Below are 21,966 nucleotides of genomic sequence, written 5' to 3'. Positions count from 1 at the left end.
CTGACTGTCCTGTTTAAAATTGTTCCCGTTCCCTTAGCACTTCCTATCCTCCTCCCTGACCTTGTTTTTCTCCATGGCTTTCATCACCATCTGATGTGCTGTAGCATGTAGGTTCCATGAGAGCAGTGATTGTCTGTTTGTTTTCTATTTCCAATACTTTAAACAGAATTAGTAAATAGGTACTCAGTAAGCATCTGTTGAATGAAAGGATGAATAATATTTATTGGGCGGCTTACTCTGTGCCAGGCATTGTTTTAAGCACTTAGCATACATCTCATTTCATCCTTGTGATATCTTTATGAAGTAGGTATTATTATTTAATCTCCATTTTACAGATGAGAGCACTAGGGCTGTTTACTGATGGGCGACATTAGAGAAGAAGCAGGTGAGGAGTAACTAAAAGTTCAGTTTTGAATATTAAGTTTAAGATACCTTTTGGACATCTGATACCTGGCAGACATTCAGCTGGAGTTATCAGATAGGCATTTATATACATGAATTTGAGATTCAGAGGAAAGATTTGGGCTAGAGACATACATTTAAAAGTTGCTATCTTAGAACTGTGGGACCAGATGAGATAACCCAATAGAGTAAGTATGGATAGGAAATTTTAAAGATTTAAGGACTGAGCCCTGGTTGGAAATGATGTGCTTAGATTTCCAGCTTTTGGTAGTTGGGAAAAGGAGAAGGATCCAGCAAAGGAGACTAAAAGGAGCAGCTAGTGAAGTAGGTGAAAAACCAGGAGTATGTGATATTGTAGAAGCTGAGTAAAGAAAATATTCCATGAAGGAGAGAGTAAACAGTTATGTTCTTTTGGTTTTGTTTTTTTAATTTTTATTGGAGTATAGTTGCTTTACAATATTGTGTTAGTTCATACTGTAGAGCAAAGTTGAATCGGCTATACATATACATATATCCCCTCTTTTTTGGATTTCTCTCTCATTTAGTTCACCACAGAGCATTGAGTAGATTTCCCTGTGCTATACAGTAGGTTCTCATTAGTTATCTATTTTATACATAGTATCAATAGTGCATATATGTCAGTCCCAATCTCCCAATTCATCCCACCACCCCCCAACAGTTATGTTTAATGCTGCAAAGAAATCCAGTAATATGAAGACTGAGAATTGACCAGTAGATTTGGCACTGGCCAAATGGGAATGGGACAATGGGAAGGGCTCTGGAGACCTTGGTAACAGCAGATTCAGTGAAATGATGGGAAGAAACTGAGACTGGGAAAGGTTCAGAAGAGAATTGGAATGACAGTCAGCTTTTTGTAAAATTTTAGTGGAAGTACAAAGGGCCAAGAATAGCTAAGACACTCCTAAAAAAGAAGAAGATTGAAGGGCTTGCCCTACAAAACACCAAGATTGATTATAAAGTCATAGTAACTAAGATTGTTTGGTTTGGTTACAGAAATAAATAGAGCAATAAAATTGGAAAGAATAGAGAATGCACATGCATAAGGAAACTTGATTTGTGTCAGCACCAGCATTGAATATCAGTGGGAGGTGAATGAACCATTCAATAAACAATTCTAGGGCAACTGGTTTTGCCCTACAAAGAAATGGATATAGATCTATACTTCACTTTTTGCCCTGAAAAGAAATGGATATAGATCTATACTTCATGTTATACACAAAATTAATTTGGATGAATTAAAGACTTAAATGTTAAAAGTAAAACATTAAAAATGTTTAGGGACTTCTCTGGTGGTCCAGTGGCCAAGACTCAGTGCACCCAGTCAGGGGGCCTGGGTTCAGTTCCTGGTCAGGGAACTAGATCCCACATGCCTCAACTAAGAGTCCACATGCTGCAGCTGAACATGCTGCAAGGAAGATTGCATGTGCCGCAGCTAAGACCTGGTGCGGCCAAAATAAAAAATAAATAAATAAAAATTTTAAAAATGTTTAGAAAATAATAGAAGAAAATATTTTATGTTTGGGGACAGTAATGGATTTCTTAAATGTGGCACAAAGAGCACAGATTATAAAGGATAAGATTGATTAATTTGACTATGCTAGATATTTTTAATTTCTGTTCATCAAGGGACACCATGGAAAAGAAATAAAAAACAAGCTATAAACTAGATGAAGACATTTTCAACAAATATAACTAATGCAGGAATAGTATCTAGAATTTTGTTTTAAAAATTCCTACAATTTAAAAGTAAAAAGATGAACAACCCAAGAGAAAAATGGGGAAAAGATGAACAGTTGTTTCATAGAGGAGGAAACATGAAAGGCCAATAAATATATGAAAAGCTACACAACCCCATCAAAATCAGGGAAATGTAAATTAAAACCACAGTGAGATACCATTTTACCTCCACCATATTGGCAAAAATTTAAAAGTCTGACAGTATCAGGTGTTGATGAGAATGTGTAAATTACTTCAACCCCTTTGGAGAAACAATTTGGCATCATGTAGTAACTTTAAAGGTGTACATATCCTGCAGGCCAACAATTACATTTTAGATACATACACAGAGAAACTCTTGCACATGATAACTAGTAAACAAGTAAACATTATTTTTTATAGTGGTATTGTATGTGATAGCAAAAACTAAAAACAAGCTAAATTTCCATTCACAGGAGAATATAGCATTAAAAAAAAAAGGAATCTTAAAAATATACATCGTGAAGATCCCCTTAGTTGTGGAACTAAGACCCAGCTCAACCAAAGAAATAAATATTTTTTAAAAAAACCATTGAATTAAACAGTAAGTTGCAGAAGAATATAATGTTTTATATAATGTTCAGAGACATACAAAACCTAACAATATGTTGTTAGGGTTGCATGTGTATAGTAAGACTGTAAAGTAAAGCAAATGATATACACAAAATTACAAATAATGGTCACTCTCTATTGGAAGGTAGGGGAAGAACACCATTGATAGGGCATCACACCAGGAACTTCGGAGATACTCATTACGTTCTGTTCTAAGCTTTGTGGTAGGCCTTTTGTGGTCATTTCACTGATGATCTTATGAAATATTCATACATGTTAAAAGAACGTATAAAGTTTATGCATTAAAACAGAAACAAAGAATGGAAGATAAGTTATAGAAAAACAGTTTTTAAAAGAAAGGGAATTAGGTATAAGAAGTGGATACAGCAGGTATAAACAATTCTTCCAAGAAATTTTTTTGCTGCAAACTGGAGGAGAGATGGGACAGTAACTGGAGGGGATGGGAGAGTGGGGCAGAAGTGTTGACAATAAAAGCAGTGATGGATTCTCAGCTGCAAAAAGAAAAAGATGAGAAGGAAGTCTGTTGAACAAAATATAACAAAAATCTAGATTAGAATAAAAATGTAGGGACTTCCCTGGTGGTCCAGTAATTAAGAATCTGCCTTCCAATGCAGGGGATGTGGTTTGATCCCTGGTCGGGGAACTAAGATCCCACATGCTGCAGGGTAACTAAATCCATATGCCACAACTACTGCATGCTGCAACAGAGATCCCGCACGCCGCAACTAAGACCTGACGCAGCCAAATAATAAAAATAAAATGTAAAAAAAAAAGGGAATTAAAACGCAATATCGGAAGAGACCTTAGAAATTGCCTAATCAGCCACTTCATCATACAGATATGGAAAGAGAGGCTGCAAGAGGTAAAACAAGTTGCCCACTTTTATACAGCTGCTTCATGGTAGAAGTCTGGTTAAACTTAGGTCCCAGATTCCCAGTCAGCCCATGGGAAAGAGCAAGAGACAGTGTGAAAGAAAAAATACGATTTTGTTACGGGAGGCAAAGGAGGAGTTTAAGTTGAACCTGAGGTTTGAGCCTAGAACCTGCAAGGCAACACATTGCACTATATTGTAGTGGTTAAGAATCACTTGACTTGGGAGTCCTGCAGCTTCTCCACAGTGCTGAATTCTCCAGAGCTTCTCCCTGGAGAATGTCTTTGATATGAGCCTCAGTTTCCTCAGCTATAAAAGGGAAATAATAGACCTACCTCATTGGATTATTTTTAAATTTGTAAAAGCACTCAATAAATTATTTATTATGGAATAATCATGATGCAATATGAAATGAGAAAGTTGAGAAAGAGACTGATTTGGTGGAGAAATACTGTATAATGAATTTGGTTTTTGCCATGTATTGTTTATTTTATTTGATTCTTAGTCTACCAATTCCCCAAAAGGACCTGAGATGGTGACTTTTTTGTATTTTTTATTTTTTTGGCCACACTGTGCAGCTTGTAGCATCTTAGTTCCCCAGCCAAGGGTCAAACCCATGCCCTCAGCAGTGAGAGCACAGAGTCCTAACCACTGGACTGCCAGGGAATTCCCTAGATGGTGACTTTTAGACAAATGGAATGTAAGTGCTAATGGGACAGCCAAATGATGATCACCTATAGGTAGCCTGAAAATACAGAAAGTGAATTTTGGTGAAATATCAGGACTGGAGATCTGAGGTTGAGAGGTAGTGACAAAGAAAGTCAGCTCTCTCTCTATGCCAGTTAGCTCTTTAAGGAAAGGAATGTTGAAGAGAAGAGGTCTGAAGACCATGCCCAGGCAAAGGAAGAAGAGGCAAAAGCAAAACAAATGTTTGATCATAAAGGCAAGAGAGGAATCAGGAAATCAGGAGAGCATAAAGTTGTGGGAGACAAGAGGAATGAGAAGAAGGTCAGCACAAATGCAGCCTAGAGTTTAAAGGAGGATAAAAATAGAAAAGCAGATTAAAGTTGGCTGATTCTCACGGGTGGCCTTTGAAAGAATAGTTACAGTGAAATCACAGATGTGCAGACCACAGTATGTGTGGGAAGAAAATGAAGGTAAGAATATAAGCCATTTTCTTTTTTTCAAGTCATGAAGAGTGCAAGAAAGCTAAGAATGAGGATTCCTGCACTTATTCTCTATTCTTTAATCTATGATTCCCTAGGTGACACTTTTATAACCAAAGCCAGTGTCCCTGTAAACACAAAACTAAGGGGATTTTTTTTTCCCTTTCTTTCTTTTTTCTTTCATCTTGCAAAAGATGTGACACTCAACTCTCTGGTGTCTGAAGCATTTGTCAGGTTTTTTGTGGAGCTGGTGGGACATTATTCTTTGAGCATGACTGTCACTGAGCGTGGAGAGCGTGTATTCCAAAGGGAGCCATTCCGTAAATCCCACACCTCCCGAAGTGTCCGCCACTTCCTGGATCTCTTCATGGAAACTCAGATGTTCGCAGGATTCATCCAGGACCGAGAGCTTCGGAAAAGTGGGGTAAAAGGTCAGTTTCATCATAAAGTTCTCCCTCTGTATTTAGTGAGCACTTGAAAGATTTGAAAATAATATGAACAAAAAATAGCATAAAGCTACAAGGGCTATGAGTTGTTTATCACGGGAAACATTTATCTTGTGATATTGTTTTAGCTATGGAAGTACATTGGTAGTGAGCACAGTGTTTTACTCAGTTGATTTTCTGTCTTGAATGTATGACAGTTTCAACAACATGAGTTTTCCTTGTAGGTTTGTTTGAGGTCCGGGCCCTCCAGTATTTAGAAACAATTCCTGAGTCTGAGCCCAGTGGAGTGAATAGAATTTTGCGGAGTCTTGGTAAGTTGCTATGTTTTCCTGCTAGATACATGTAGTTTAAAAAAACAAAACAAAAACAACTTTTGCAGTAATCATACCTCATCACAAAAGCTTTATAATCACATCAACAATGTAACCTCAAGTAGGGTGACCAGAAACCATGACCCTGTTTGCCAAGTACTTTGGAGAAAGACAAGACTCCTTCTCAGAGGTTAGGATTCTCCATCAGAGTTGTCCATGGGGCTGTTTTCCTCAGATGAAGTTCCCTCATGATATAAAAATTTTGCATATCATGATTTTTAATCTTTTCTAGGCCACATCCCTGGAAGAATCTTATTAAAACTGCACCTTTTCCCAGAAAAATATACTTGGAGCATATAAACAAATCTTGCATATGATTTTAGGGTGTTTATGGACCCCCTTGAAGCCCACCCACCCTTGAAGCCCACCCAGGTTAAAAATACCTGGTTCAGATGGCCTCTGAGGCAAAAGAGGATTCCCTACAGGTTTCTAACTTTACACTTCATAAGGAAACACAGTTGTTTATGAGTTTTCAATTATAGTTAACTTTTAATTCCCCAGTGTATTATAGGAGAACAGTGGTGTATTCTATGGTATTTATATTGATCTTTGAAATATATGCCCCCCTAAGTAAAATGAGCCCCTAACTAGCTGAGAGAGGCCTTGGACAAATTATGCCTAGGGCTGTTATTTCACCTTTATACCATGGTTATATTAGATCAGTGGTTCTCAGCTCTGATTACAATATTATAATCTCTGGGAAACGTAAATGAAAATCTGGGGAATTCCCTGGTTGTCCAGTGGTTAGGACTCTGCGCTTCCACTGCAGGGGGCACGGGTTTGATCCTTGGTCAGGGAACTAAGATCCTGCAAGCTGCACTATGCGGCCAAAAAAAAAAGAAAGAAAAGAAAAAACAAAGTCACTCCTACCCCACACCAGGCTCCAAGAAATCTGTGGGGAGCAGGACAAGTGATTTTAACCTGTTGTCAGGTTTGAAAACCATGGGATTAGATGATGTCTGAGTTCTCTTCTATCTCTGCAATTAGGCATTTGGGGATTTTATGTGTGTGTGTTTGGTTTGACTTGTTTTCTGTGTGTGTGTGTGGTTAAACACATCAACTGATCGCTTGAGATGGCAGCTTACTCCTGGGCTGTTCTGAATGCCTAGCTTTAATCCCGTGCCTCAAATAATGTATAATAAATAAAAATGAACTAATGAGAATTCACTCTACTTTTTTTCCTTTAGGAAGTAAAATGAAATTTCTGCAGAAGAAATGAAATCTTTGATTGACTGCCTCCATCCTAACTAGAACAAAAAGTGCCAAAGAAACTATTTTTCCCAGAGTCAGCATGCCCTGAAGTATTCTACAGAATCTTGAAAGTTGAAAGGTTACAGAGTAGGCCAGGTTCTTGGAGGAGGATTCTCCTGTTGCTGCTGTAGTAATCACTGGAGAATTGTTGGGAGTAGCCTGGAACCAGTGCTCTCTTTATTCTGCCTCCTGATTTTTTTTAAGTGGCCTTTTCTTTTTGATTCTTGGGCTCATTCTTTGTGTTTTAAGCTCAGTCTGTGTAGGCACTTGTCTTTTACAAGAGAAAGAGGTGGTGTTGCATTTTAAAAACAACTCAGATGAGCACGATGAGAAAGTGCTACATTTAAGGTACTAAGGAGGTGTGATAGAAGTTGAGGACACTATCCCTTCACAAATAATTCTCATCACGGAAATACCATGGCAGCTTTAAACCTATGGGCTGTTTGAGCCATGCTAAGAAATATACTCACCTTTTTCCCCGCTTTGGTCTAATGCTCTCTCTTGGGGAATCTCACTTAGGTGGAAGCCCTATTTATTAGCACTGTTATTGAGTATCTTATAAAAATAGACATCTTACAGCTCCTCCTCCACATTGTGTGGCACTTGGGTAACTTGTCCCTCACGTGTCAATATTAAACTTTGGGGAATTATAGCTAATAGGGGGACTTCCCTGGCCGTCCAGTGGTTAAGACGCCACACTTCCACTACAGGGGGTGCAGGTTCAAACTCTGGTCCAAGAACTAAGATCTCCCGTGCAGATCCCACATGCCATGCAGCATGGCCAAAAAAAAAAAAAAAAAAAAAACAGAAAAGAGAAAAATATATAGCTAATAGGAAAATGTCCTTTAAGGGCATGAAAACTACCTTCTTTTTAGTGTCCAGCATGTGCCATGAATGGTACATGTATGTACGTCATCTTAATCTTTAAATCAACGTTATGAGATGTTTGCATCTCCACTTTACTGATGAGGAAAATGGAATTCAGAGTTTAAGTAACTTTAAAGTGAAGCCAGGACTGTTATGAACACAGAGAAAGTTGGTTATTCCTACTGATGGAAATTTGAGCTCTGTGGGACTATAGCTATTGAAAGAGGTTTTTTGTTTGGTTTTTTTTGGGGGGTTTTTTTTAAGCTGAAGTGTACCAGAGTCAACTTGCAGCTCTGAGGATAAGGGACTTCAAACTGTAGGTATCTAGATGAGACTCTTTTTTTTTTTTTGGTTCCTCTAGAAATGTTGGACTTTTTGCTCTCAGTAAATTGGACTCAGAATGTGGACATTTCCTGGGCACACGCCACATCATCACTCCAACCCTTAATATCTAAAGTAGCAGCAGTAATTTGAAAAAGGAATTTGTCAGCAATGGTGTAATTTTAGTTGGTAAATGTTATAGCAAGTGTCAGTTTGTTTTCTTTAGCTCCTGCTGATGGCTTTAACTGGCATAAAAAATATTTATTCAAACTTAAACTGTTATAAGTTCTGTTATGATACAACTTACTAACTTGTGCAGTATTGTCATTACAACCCATTCAGGTGTGCAGGAATGGGTCTTAAGCAGACACCATTTAAGATGGTGCTGTACAATACAATTCCTACAGATGTGGGTCCAGAAAATAGAACTGAGCCTATGTTTTACTAACAACAACAAAGTTTATTAAGCAGCTTACCCCAGAGGGGCTCTTACCAGACATTTCCCCATTTGGTCTCTTCTGACACTCCCACCCTGAGAGAACACTTAGTAATTGGGAATTGAGTGTTTATAAAATGGGGGTAGAAGGTGTTACTGTGGTGGATCCCAGCCATCCCTCCGTGAGAAGGACTTTTCTTCAGGGATGGGAGTCTTATTTTATCCCTGTGATCTGAAGCTGCTTTCTTTTATTCAGTATGTTTTACTTTGTTTTTGTAAAGTATTACAAATTCTGGACATGTTTGTAAAATAATTGCTCAAGATTTGTATAAAATGTTTACAGATCTTTTAATGAATAAATACAAAAAATTCCATGGATCTCTTGGAGAATTTGTAAAGATCTTTTACTCAACTTAAATCTATAGCTAATATATCTAATGGTAGGTAGAAGATAGTCGATCCTTGACTAACCAAGCTTAATTACCGTGACCAACATTTCCAGGCCCTTGGCAAAGTTTGGGTCTAGATTTGCATACCGGGCACGGGTATATAGTCCGACTACCTGATTTGGTCTTCCCCTGCTTAGGCAAAAGGAGCTGGAAGCCAGGGACCAGAGATTGGGCACCAACAGGAGCAGAAGTGGTTGGAGGCAAAGAGGGGAGCTATTACCGGAAGTTTTAAAAGCAAAATGATTGGATTTTATAGACGCCCTAAAGGCAAAATCACAGTGTTTTTTAAAAGATGGGATGAGCGGGCAGTTATCTCGCCTGGCTGGGAGATCAAGTTCGTTTGTTACGCAGTCTAAAGCTTCGCAATTGTAACTGGAGACTAGCGCCCACTTGCAGAACCTGTGAAAGAACTGCATTTATTCAGGGCAAAGATTCTCAGAGCGCCGAGGAGGAAGAATAGTGGGGGTGCAAGCAAGGAAGTGCAAAGGGAGAGACGTTTAACGGAAGAAGGTGTAAGGTTAGGGGAGTAAAGCCGAGGTGGGAAACCACTATATTTCTCCCCGCCAAATCCTGCAGCAAGTTCCTTCCAAAAGTTTTAAAGGATTCCCCTCCCAGATATCAGCATTCTGGAGGAAACCAAAAGTCCCAACTCCTCTCCACTTTGCTGCCAGTCGGAGGCAAAAGAGTGGAGCGGGGGGAGCCGGAAACTGAGATGTATCGCTGACTCTGGGAAACCAGGACGTGACGTGACGTCACGTCCGACCAAAACAAAATGGCCGGGCAATTTCAAGCGAGCGCGTCCTCAGAATTAACAACTTAGCATGCGCCAAAGCTGATGCGCAGGTGACGTCATTACGTTAGTGCCGGGCGCAGCGACGTGATTATGTCAGCGTCGGGCGCAGGAGTATTTAAGTGAGCCTGAGCCGGCGCAGACGCAGAAGACTCCGGCGAACGTAAGAATGGCGGGCACCGGGTTGGTGGCTGGAGAGGTTGTGGTGGATGCGCTGCCGTATTTTGACCAGGGTTATGAAGCGCCTGGTGTTCGAGAAGCGGTAAGTTCGGGGTGTCTGTGTCACCGACTCAGCGCTTGCTGGCCCTTAGTGCTGGAAGAATCGCCTAACGGTTTGCTGCCGCTACCCCGGCCCCTGTTCTCCTTCTTAGGCTGCGGCGTTGGTGGAGGAGGAAACTCGCAGATACCGACCTACCAAGAACTACCTGAGCTACCTGACAGCCCCGGATTACTCCGCTTTTGAAGTAAGTGTGATGTTTTGAGCCCAGCGTAGGAACCAGGATTCTGTGAATCTTTATTTTGGATCGAGAGCCTTCGCCACCTAAAAGTGAATTTTAAATTCCAGTTTTAACTGTTACTTGCCTAGCTACTGCTTACCCTTTTGTATAGATATTGCCAATCGATTGAAAATAGCTACATAGATAAGCCTTTTCCGGGGTTCTTATTTCTGAGACCCATAGACGGACTTTCTGGTGCCCCGCGAACTGACCTAATAATGCAAAAATTAGTGTTAAGTTTTTCCGAGACAGGTTTATTGCGTAAATTCTCAAAAGGATCCCCTTCTAAGTAAGGCCTACTGTAAAACAAGTGATCGAGGGCTTTTTAATATATTTACAAGAGCCTAATTACCTAAGCCTCTGAGTACCACTGGAGGGCGACCTTAAGTATTTACTGAGTGTACGTGAATGACTGTAGAGAAATCATATGTAAGTGAACCATATCAAACCATTTAGATATTTAGCTTAGAGGTGCACCCAAAATACTATTTAGGGTCTAATTAGCTGAATGAAATGTAAAATATAATTTCTAAGTTAATGGATTCTGTTAGGCATTTTAGTACATATGTTTCTTTTTTTCCTCCCCATTACAGTTAACCGTTAATTTTTGAAAGAATTTTGTTACTAAAACATAGGATTCTCTATTGAAGTAACATGAAAAAAAACATTGGTTAGGTTTTAAGTAGGAGAGAGGTGTTCCTATGGCATGCTGTTTTCCCACGCTTTTTCTAAATGTTGTTACCTAAATATAGATGTTACTGCATTAAGAACTAAGGACAGTAATGGGTTCTTATTAGCTTGACTTCTGAAAGTTTCAGATAACTGCATTTAATCGTAAACATTTTTTTTAATAATATTTATTTTATTTTTGGCTGCGTCAGGTCTTAGTTGTGGCGTGCAGGATCCTCCACTGCAGTGTGCTGTCTTCTCTCTAGTTGTGGCCCGTGTGCTCAGTAGTTGCGGCACATGGGCTTAGTTGCACAGAGGCATGTGGAATCTTAGTTCTCCGACTGGGAATGGAACCCATGTCCCCTGCATTGGAAGGCAGATTCTTAACCACTGGACCACCAGGGAAGTCCCCAGTCACAAACTTTTAAATACTCAAGGCAGTTTTGTTTTTAGCCATTTTAGATACAACCTATGCTTCATATCTTTATAATTAGTGTGCTAATTATTTAATGCTTTTTAATAGTAGAAGCTAATAGTGTACTGGGCTCACTATCTCAGTCCTAAAAACAGCTCTGTGGACTATATAACTGTATTATCTGTATATAATAAGTGTTTATTATCCCAGTTAAGAGGTGGGAAAACTGCAGCTTAGGCTAACTAATTTGCGCAAGACCTTAAGCACTCCTCAGACCGCTTTTGAAACTGCTCTTTCATTAATTCACTTAACAGCTGTTTCTGAAGATTGATTCTATTCTTGTCACTGAGGAATAGGAGTTTACTTTCTGGAATGTGGAGGCAGATGAATCAGAAAATATCAGATTATTGATAAAGCTATACAGAGAAAGTAGTGATATGATATAGAGTGATTGGGTGACTGCTTTAGATAAGATGGTTGAGGAAGGCCTGTCTAAGCTGAGAAGAGAATGCTCCATGACCAGGGATCTTTTTTGTCTTCTTCACCACTGTATTTTCATCACTTAAAACAGTGTTTGGCAGACTATAGGCACCCAAATATTTATCATTGAATGTATGAAGAGCTTCTAAGGCAGTTTAATGAATGCTACTGTATTTTTGTGATTTCTCTCTTAATTGTTAGTTTTTACTCTGTCACTGTACATAGCCTTCTAGCTAGAATGCCTTAGTTTCTGCAGGAAACTAAACCACATTTTCTTAGAGTTGTGTGAAACTCAGCAATAGTCCAAAAAAGGCTTTCTCCAACGAAGACATGCTTAATTTTAAACAAGGAATGTGGGCTTCTGGAAGGCCTTTTTTGCTTACTCTTTAGTCTAAATGGAATAGGATGTTGACCAAAACATTGGACCTAAAGAGGTAGAGCTATATACCACATTTTTTTTAAATAGTAAAATTGTTAGAGCAAAGAGCAGAACCAGTTCTTTTTGTCCCTTCCCCAGTTCTCCGTTCTTTGCAAAGAGTAAAGTATGAAAAAGAGCAGCCAGCCTCAAAAGCAAAGTATAGGTTTAGGCTCACAGCACTAAAGCAAATTATTTTACGTCCCAAGTCCTCTTCTGTCTTCCCCTGCCCCCAGTGAATACTTAGATCCATAGTTCTCAACACTGGCTTCATTTTACAATCAGCTGGTGAGTTAAAAACAAAAGTTACAATCATGTCCTGTCTCCACCTCAGAAGAGTAAATGGGAGTCTGGGAGAGGAGTGATATGTGACTGGTACTGGAATTGCTTTTGAAGCTCCCATTTGGTTCTAAATGTGCTGTTGGGACTGAGAACCACTGATTTAGGATTAATCCTTTTCTCTGAGGGCCCCTTTACATATGAAGAGTGTATGTGCCTGTGTGCTTCTCCAGATTCTAGAGAGCACTGGCTCCAGAGAAGACTTAGGGGAGGGGAAATGATCCATTATAATGAAGAGTTATTTATTTGGTGGTTGTTAATTTCAGTTTGTTGATACGGTTTTGGAAATAATTCTTTCTTAAACTTATGCATCAGACTGACATAATGAGAAATGAATTTGAAAGATTGGCTGCTCGACAACCGATTGAATTGCTCAGTATGAAACGGTAAGTCCTATTTCTGGGTTCAGCTGGGCTTAAATCATTGTTTAATTTTAATTTGTTTTATTAGTACAGTTGCTGTAGCCGTTATAAAATAAATGTGGAAAAGAAAAAATTCTTCTATATTTTTATATATTTGTTCATATACTAGTTATAATAGTGGCTCATATAATCTTGTGTTAATGATCAAAAATATTCTTTGCACCATTATTTAAAAATTCAGAATATTTTAAAATCAAGTAACGGGAATGGTAAATTGTAACGAAGTTCATGTTTAAGAATTCCCAAGGGAATGTTCCTGATTAGACATGTAGTGCTTGACTCTTACACAGGCAACATTAGTAACCTCAGAGTGCCTGCATAGTTTGACTTTGATTCTTTCACCCTTCCCATATCACTTTACTACAAAACTGTTTTTCCTTCCTCAGGAAAAAATCAAAACACCTTTTCGTTACTTTCACTAAAACGGAGAATTGGGTTGCTTAACACCTGAGGTCCCCTGAGCTCTAAGATAACTGAAATTATGAGAACCAGTAAGTCATCTGGCAGAGCAGAGAGAGCCACGTGAACAATAGGGTTATCCTCTCAGCATATGTACAGATTATAAGAGGGATTTGAGTCTGTAGACCGAAAGGACCAGATTTCTTCTTTTCTTGTGTTCCATTTCCTATCTGACCTAAATGATAATGGCAGGAAAACTTTAGGACTCTTCAGTTCTCCTCTTTCCAGGAGCTTCTGCTCTATAAGATTTTCATGATAGTAACTCCTTCATAACAGTCTATTTTAAACCGTAAGCAGGTCATGTCCATTAAGCAGTAGATTGTGAAGTAAATTTATAAGACATCACAGCAGTTTTTTAAGGAAGTAGGATAGAAAATATCAGAATACATTGCATGTGAAAGTAAGTATTGTTGGGTGAAACTTCTCTTCAGCTATGTGTATTTGTGTACTGGATCACAGTGTAAAATGTTCTTACTGTGGGTTATGATTAGAAGTTCCCAAAATGCTACATATATGATGCATGTGTAAAGCTTGGGGGGTTTTTTTGTTTTATTTTTATTTAAACGAAATGATTTATCACTTCTTAAACCCAGTTGCATATCCCTCAATTTTTCATAGGAACAATTTGGAGTTTTTACAATATCTAGTAAAAAAAAAAAAAAATGGAAATTATAAGTTACTTTTTAGTAACTCAGTAATGAGCTGAGATTTATGAAGAGTGTATGTTGCTGGCTGTGTTGGCAGTATTGAAGGACTGGGTATTATGAAAATAGAGAAAAGACTGAGTTGGAAATGTAAAAATTAGTATATCCCTTTGCCTTTTTTTTCTCTAGAGGAGTGTAGGTATGCAGGTGGGAGGGTGGATGGGTGTAGGTGTGTTTTACAAAAGGACAGCTTAGTTTTTCCTATCCTGCTTTTTTCCCCTAATGTGTGACAGACATCTTAGCATGTTAAGTGTTCTTTAGTGCCTGTAGCAGCTAATTTACCAGTGCATTATATGAATGCACACTGTAGCTTATTGAATCAGTTCACATTGAAATGGACAGTTTGCTGTTACTGTGTATAATGATGCTAAATCTTATTTATAAATTGATTGTTTCTTAGGATAAATAGGTTTCTTATTATTGCAAGGTCGGCATCTTATTTTCCATCTTCTATAGTTTTTACAGTGTGCATAGACCCATGAGGCATTCTGTTGGGAGGAGAGAGAAAGGTTTGGAGGAATATGTGGTTTTATTTCATTGTTGTTTAATTTCAGATATGAACTTCCAGCCCCTTCCTCGGGTCAGAAAAATGACATTACTGCATGGCAGGAATGCGTAAACAATTCTATGGCCCAGTTAGAGCATCAGGCGGTTCGAATTGAGAATCTGGAACTAATGTCACAGCATGGATGCAATGCCTGGAAAGTGTATAATGAGTAAGAAGCCTTTTTTTTTTTTTTTTCTTTAAACCATTCCAGCTGTAGTCTTGTACTTTTTTTTAAATGTGGGAAGCAGAGTAGAAGTGGGATAAAAATAGTATAGCTGGACTTTCACTTGGGATCATGTCCTAGAACTACAACCCCTATGAAAGGCTTTGAGACACACCTCAAAATTTAAGGGGGCATAAACCTAACACATTTATTGTGTAATGTTGCAATAATGAGTTCTGAAGTCTGATTTACAAATCACAGCTTGGTAGAATGTAATCCTTAATGTGGGGGGTTGCTTATACAGTCAACTCTAACTAGTTGCATGTTCTGCTTTATAAAGTGGCCTTGAATATTGAATTAGCAAGTACTGAACCATTTCTTCTGGGAGAAATATGTGCATGTGAACATAAACACATCTCACATAGATTATAATCTTAAATCCTTTAAAACAGCTCATCTTGGCAGATTCTGAATTTTCTTTACTTTATAAAAGAGAAGACAGAGTTCAGAAGTGTTAAGTAACATGCCAGAGTTAGAAATCAAATTCTGTCCTTTGATCATCTCTGCATGAGACCTGAAACAAGAAGGTGGAATATCTCCTTGTTTTGCTCTGGCTGGAAATGTGCATGTCCAGCAGCTCAAATTTTTTGCTGCTCTGAGCATGTCCATGAATGGTTGCAAAGCACTGCAAGTATTGATTTTGGGGTTACAAATAAATTTGAATGAGTAGGCAAATTCACACATACAGAATCTGCAAATAATCAGAATTGACTGTAAGTAGAGAATTAACACCAGAAACAAAAGTGCCACTGAGCTCCTATTTCTGTTCCATGTAACTAGCTTTAGCTTTAGGTTTTGTTGTCTATTTAGGGTTCAGTTTCCAGTTTGTAAAACTCATTGGTTAGAAGATCTCCATGGCTTCTTTGAGCCCTAAAATCCTGAGTTTCTATTAATAGTTTAAGGAGAAAAGGCCATTGAACTTCATGACTGTGCATAAAACTGTTAGAGTTTGATTCCTAAAACAGTAAAGCAAAAATCACAAAATGGTAAGTACCTTTTCTCAGGTTTTCAGAATCATGTTTAAATTTCTACGGCCACATAAGGATCTGTGGGCAAAATCCAGAATTTAAGAAACTACAAAACAAACAATTCACTTTCTGTTGTGAATGTGTTGCAAGGAGAATAAAGGGAAAATGGGCTTGGGGTGATTAAGAAATTTAAGAAAGCAAACCAATCCAAAAAATGTGTATTGCACAAAGTGGAAAAGCGTGATCTTTGTCCACAAGAAGTTTAATCTAGTTGAGGAGGCAAGATATTTTAAGCCAGGTAACCAGTAGTTCATTTTTGGCAGTATGGGGGCAAGTGCTGCATTGTGTGTTGTGGTCCATAAACTGCAGAGATCCAAAGAAAGGGACATTAAGGATTAGGACCATTATAAAAGGGTGCGATTAGGGGTGGGAGTTATTGAAGTATAGTTGCTTTTCGTGTTAGTTTGAGGTGTACAGCATAGTGATTCGGTATCTTTGCAGATTGTATATTCTGTTATAGGTTATTACAAGATAATTGGTATAATTCCCTGTGCTATACAATATATCCCTGTTGCTTATCTATTTTATATATAGTAGTTTGTATCTGTTAATCCCATACCTCTAATTTATCGCTCCTCCCCTTCTCGCTCACTTTTGCTAACCCTAAGTTTTCTATACTTGTGAGTCTGTTTCTGTTTTGCATGAATATTCATTTGTATTATTTTTTAGATTCCACATATAAGTGATATCATGCAGTATCTGTCTCTGTCTGACTTATTTCACTAAACATAGTATTCTCTACAGCCATCCACATTGCTGCATATGGCAGTATTTCTTTTTTATGGCTGAGTAATATTTGCATTGTATATGTGTATATACGCACCATATCTTAATCCAGTCATCTGTTGATGGGCACTTGCATTGCTTCCATGTTTTAGCTATTGAAAATAGTGCTGCTGTGAACATTGGGGTGCACATATCTTTTTAAAATAGAGTTTTCATTTTTTCTGGATATATATACGCATGAGTGGAATTGCTGTGTCATATGGTAGTTCTGTTTTTAGGTTTGTTGAGGAACCTCCATACTATTTTCCATAGTGGCTGCACCAGTTTACATTCCCACCAACAGTGTACAAGGGTTCCAGAAAGTGGTGAGATTTGGATGTTTAGAGGAGAGCAAGAACATTCCAGGAATGGAGGAGAACATAGATTGGGGGTTGGGGGTGAAGTAAATTGAATTGGAGAGAGCATTGCTTTCGACTTGCCTAGAAACCTTTAATAATCTTCCCTTACCTACAAGGTAAGTTTCAGGCTATTTAACATGATATTCAAAGCAAAAGCCTATACCTCAGTTTAGACTTTCACTCCAGCCAAACTAGCCCTCCCTTTGGTGATTCTCATAGACTCTGCTTCTGAGCCTTTACTCTGGCCTTACCATCCTCCTGGAATGCCTTTAACTGTTCTACCCAGATTCAACTTACTTAAGGCCCAACTTTAATTTGCTTCTTTTTCTTCCCTGTTTAAAATTCTGCCTCTTGTACTCTCTCCCTCTTCCAAGTAACTATACAAATTATTCTGCACATCACTTGTTTTACATTTAATTACGTCACACTTTATAGTGTTGGTGATTCTCCTGAGCGTATTTTGTCTCCTCCAAACCCAATGCATGCTTCTCCAGAGGAGCTGTACTATATCTTATCAAGTAAATTTTCTTTCTTCGTGATAGGATTTGAAGGTGTCACATAAGCTAGGCAGAAAGCTTTTGGCTCTAAGTAGGTTTCGGTGCAGAACTGTTTTTTTTTTTTTTTTTTAAAGGTATTTCATTAATAAGGAGAGAATTCTGTATTTGAAACTGAAGGGAAACCTTCAAGGTCAGCCCCCAATTTTACAGATAAACAGATTTAGCCCTAGTGATGTCAAGTAACTCACCCAAGGAAACATAGCTGTTTAGGGCAGAGCCGGAATCTGACTCCCATGATGCAGTGCGGTCAGTTTCAGCATTCAGAGTACTTGAGGAGGGACCTGTGTACTTATGAGGGAGCCGGAAGAAGGGAGAAGACAGCAAATAAACTGGGCTTTCAGGAAGAAGTGATTCAAAGGAAAGCTCCCTATGAATTGTCGGAGGTAAGGATTAGAGTACTAAGCTTTATTGTGCTCAGTTTGAAATGATTTGTCAAAGTCAAGGAAAATGGGATGAGCTGAAGGAAAGCCTGGAGAGGCACCTCTGTTGGAAGACCAAATCTCTGGAGAATTGGAGTTAGTTATAGGAAATAAGTCGCTAGAGATAGGAGAGTAACTCAGAAGGGCAGCAGGAAATTTGAGTCACAAAAGCTGGGAAACAGTACTGGATCTAGAGCAAGAGCATAATGTGGTTGAAATGGACTCTACTGCCTTAAGAGGAAATTGATGTGATATGTGAATTACATCTCGGTAAAGTGTTGTTTAGGAAAAGATACAGATTGAACTCTACCCTTGAGTTACTTCTCTAATGATAATAATTACATGGAACTCTGTATGGCTCAGCTTCTCCCCTCTGCTCATTAGAGCTGACTTGGACTGAATCTGAATCTACAGCCTTCCACAACAGTTTTTTCTTCTCTCTGGTTAGCAGTAGACACGAGGGGAGAGTGACAAGATAAATGTAGGTAAAGAAATAGAGATAAAGGGGGTTGTAAATGAGTGCACTCATCAGATACTTCCCTTCTTCTCTATAAAAAGAAAATAACAGTTTAAGAAGTGATATAAGTACACAGAATCAAAATATCAGTAAATGGCTTGGGCTCAAGAGTTTAAAAGACCTGAAGTAGAATTCACCTCTGACCCTTAACCATGTTACCTTGACGAAGTTACTTAATCTTTCTAAGTATAGTGTCCTAACACGTGAAATAGGAATAATCATACTAACCTCAAAGAATCCTTGTGAGAATTAAATTATTTTTATAGAGTGTCTAACATGGTGTTTAGTCCAGAGAGTTCAATGAATATTAACTATTTTTAGCAGAAAAACTTGACATGTATCAACTAGATAGTACACTTTTAATTGATACTATTTGATTTTAATGCACATTAATCTGATTTTCTTTTTTAGAAATCTAGTTCATATGATTGAACATGCACAGAAAGAGCTCCAGAAGTTAAGGTAAATTGGGTTTTTTTCCTTATTTTAGAATAAAGTTTAGGTGAATCCTTAAGAAATAGAATGAGAAGAAAAAGGAACCATTGGACCATGAGAGTAAATAATTGATGATCCACGCTATCCAGTGTCTAGTATTGGGTTTGCCCTACCTGAGTGGAGGACAAATAGACCTGAGGTCTGAAAATATCTCTACCAGGTCATTTGTAGGTTGCAAGTCTGCAGACACTGAAAAGGTAATTTTAGAAGGGAAAAAAGTTGTAGAATAACATGTATAATCTGATTTATGTTAAAAACGTAAATGCACATACACATGCAGGAAAGAACCTGGAAGGACACTCACCAAAAGCTGAACAAAAGGTATCAGGGAGAAGGAGAAGCACATGGGAGGAGGGACTTTTCAGTTCTTAATCCGTGCGCATGCTTGTGTGTATGTGTTTAATTCTTCACCACAAGTATGTTTTAGGAAATTTGTAATTGAAAAATAATTAGAAGAAAGTTAAAAGCAAAAAAGAAAGTTAATTCCTGGAGTTAGTCTGTGACTATGTATATATATTCTTCTCAAGGGATTAAAGGCATATTAGTTATAGATTTTTCTGCTGTTTAGTCTTATGTTAGAATGTAGGTGGGTCGTATAAATTATTTTTTTTACAGGAAACATATTCAAGACTTAAATTGGCAACGAAAGAACATGCAACTCACAGCTGGATCTAAATTAAGAGAAATGGAGTCAACGTGAGTATCTACAATTCCATCACTCAAATTGCTTAGCACATTTTAAGATCAAGATTCAACAATGTGATTCATACAGCATTCAAATGGGGTGCCACAAGTGTCAAAGAAATGCTCTTTTCTGAATCCCACTCTTCACTGCCTCTTCTTCTTCCTGAAATATGGGCTCGGAAGGAAATGAGAGTTATAAACAAAAACTAAACCACTGCTAATTTATTCACATCAAGTATCTTCTTTTCTGTCCAGTACTTCTGCTCTGAATAGGATTTTACCTGTATTCTCCTTTTAAAAGGAAAAAAGTCATATTTTTTATCTCTTGCAGGAGGGAGATTGCATACTTTCTTAATAATTTGTATGTGTCTCAGGGTTTTTTCCCTTTATTTATGTATTTTGTTTTTTTTAAATGTTGTTCTTCATGTACTTAGATAGGTTTATACAAATCTCTGAATATAGTCATGATTTTTTTTATCACTTCTGTTTTTTTTTTGATTTGCTCTTTCCCTAACCTTTCCCTCCATCATCCACATCCTTGTCCTTGTTCCACCTTCCCCTCATCCTCTAAGTACCCCATGTTGTCAGTCTATTATGCATCTTTTCACAGTGTTCTTCGAACTAATATAATCTTCTACATGTTTACGTGTGTTTTCATTTGTCCTACAGAATTTTTTCTGAGGAAGGGGAAAGTTCCTTGAATCTATGGAATTTTATATTAGCAGTTGTAGAAATTTATTCATTTTTCTTTATTGCCTCTGCCCTATTTTCTCACCTTTTCTGTTAATCCAATTAAATACCAACTTTAATCACTTTCTTCTCTCTTCAGCTTTCTAATTTTTTTAATTAAACTTTTTATTTTGAGATAATTGTAGGTTCACATGCAATTTTAAGTAATACAGAGAGTTCCTATACACCCTTTACTCACTTTCCCCCATAATTATACCTCAGTTTTTGAAAATGTAAAGCTAAAAGTGAAGGTTAGTGTTATGACCCTGGCTGAAAATGTGTATACTATAAAAATCTTGTAAGAGAAATTTTACATTATGTAATTTTCCCCCCTTTTTTCTTTTCTAGTTGGGTATCCCTGGTCAGTAAGAATTATGAGATTGAAAGGACTATTGTACAATTAGAAAATGAACTTTTTCAAATGAAGCAGCAACATGGAGAGGCAAACAAAGAAAACATACGGCAAGACTTCTGAAAAAGACTAAATTGGTAGATGGAAAGGAAGGCACATTGGGCTTTCACAGAAGGCCAAGTACCTGAACTATGAGGAGCGACAGCATCTCATGAAGTCATCAGTGGTTAAATGTTTAGAAAGCATAAAATGTGGACTGTTATCTTCTATTTGTACGTTTTAGCAAAATAAATTTTAACATGGTGGTGGTTTGTTTTGTTTTGTGTTTTTGCCGTTAAAAAAAGAACCTTAGATTTTCAAAATAAGTATGACTTTTTTTTTCTAATATGATTTTAGAATAATGTTCGTGGAATTAAGTTTCAGTCACTGAGACCATATTTTGTGCCCAAGAGATCTTTATTGAAAGTTTTCAACATGTACAAGAAGTTGGAAACTTTTGGTTTATAAGTATTTCAAATAAAGAGGTAGTTGGACTTCCCTGGTGGTCCAGTGGTTAAGACTCCACACTTCTAATGTGGGGGACATGGGTTTGATCCCTGGTCAGGGAAGCACTGCATGCTGCATGGCACAGCCAAAAGGAAAAGAAAAAAAAAAAAGTTCTAAACAAATTCTTAATTACCAAACAAGACTAAAGAAATACAGTGGCTGCGTGTTTGTCATCTGTGATCATCAGCATGAGCAACAGGTAGAGCGTAGCATGTGCTGGGCACTGTGCTGAGCACTTCAGGTTGATGAACTAAACATGAATAAAAAAGTAATCGGATCCTCACAAAAACAGAATTACATACTGTTGTTCGCATGTACAAACTGTAGCAGTTGCTGATTAAGTAATTTGCCAAAGTTTTATTAGCTAGAAAGGATCATCCAGGTTTTGAACCCAGTAGTCTAGTACCATGGTTGTATTCTTACCCACTACTTGTAGAGAACTTAAAAATTCAGAAAAAATATTTGCAATATATCAAAGAGTAAGTACATGGTCCTCCTGTAGAAAGACCTTTTACAAATCACTGAGAGGTGAACTCCCACCCTCCAAAAAAGATGTTTAGCCTGAAGATTACAAATTAAACCTAAAACTTTTTAAACCTATTATGGTAATAATGGTCAATGCCTTT

At 37.8% G+C, this 21,966-nt stretch overlaps 2 protein-coding genes and 1 non-coding gene across 5 annotated transcripts in view; all 3 read left to right on the top strand.

Moving 5' to 3' along the window:
- The window catches only part of DENND2C (DENN domain containing 2C), an 86,468-nt gene extending 78,792 nt beyond the window's left edge, over nt 1–7,676 (top strand). For 2 of the 3 annotated variants that reach the window (XM_057714377.1, XM_057714466.1), the window contains 3 exons: nt 4,983–5,219; nt 5,459–5,545; nt 6,793–7,676. In XM_057714377.1, coding sequence (XP_057570360.1) covers nt 4,983–5,219; nt 5,459–5,545; nt 6,793–6,824 — 356 coding nt within the window. In that variant the 3' untranslated portion in view covers nt 6,825–7,676. The other variant, XM_057714557.1, reaches the window with a different exon arrangement.
- Nucleotides 7,677–9,044: 1,368 nt separating this feature from the next.
- BCAS2 (BCAS2 pre-mRNA processing factor) lies at nt 9,045–21,100 on the top strand. Its single transcript, XM_057714928.1, has 7 exons — nt 9,045–9,981; nt 10,091–10,183; nt 12,850–12,920; nt 14,674–14,835; nt 18,946–18,996; nt 19,645–19,725; nt 20,791–21,100. Exons 1-7 carry the CDS (start codon nt 9,889–9,891, stop codon nt 20,915–20,917), a joined length of 678 nt encoding a protein of 225 aa, XP_057570911.1. The 5' UTR covers nt 9,045–9,888; the 3' UTR covers nt 20,918–21,100.
- A 229-nt stretch (nt 21,101–21,329) lies between these two features.
- TRNAR-UCU (transfer RNA arginine (anticodon UCU)) lies at nt 21,330–21,402 on the top strand. Its single transcript has one exon. It is a non-coding gene; the product is annotated as a tRNA-Arg (tRNA).
- Nucleotides 21,403–21,966: the final 564 nt, after the last annotated feature.

The sequence above is a fragment of the Hippopotamus amphibius genome, chromosome 1 (genome assembly GCF_030028045.1).
Source record: "Hippopotamus amphibius kiboko isolate mHipAmp2 chromosome 1, mHipAmp2.hap2, whole genome shotgun sequence".
Taxonomy (NCBI): domain Eukaryota; kingdom Metazoa; phylum Chordata; class Mammalia; order Artiodactyla; family Hippopotamidae; genus Hippopotamus; species Hippopotamus amphibius.
Note: the sequence above shows the minus strand (reverse complement) of the source record. Positions and strands in the feature narration are given on the sequence as shown.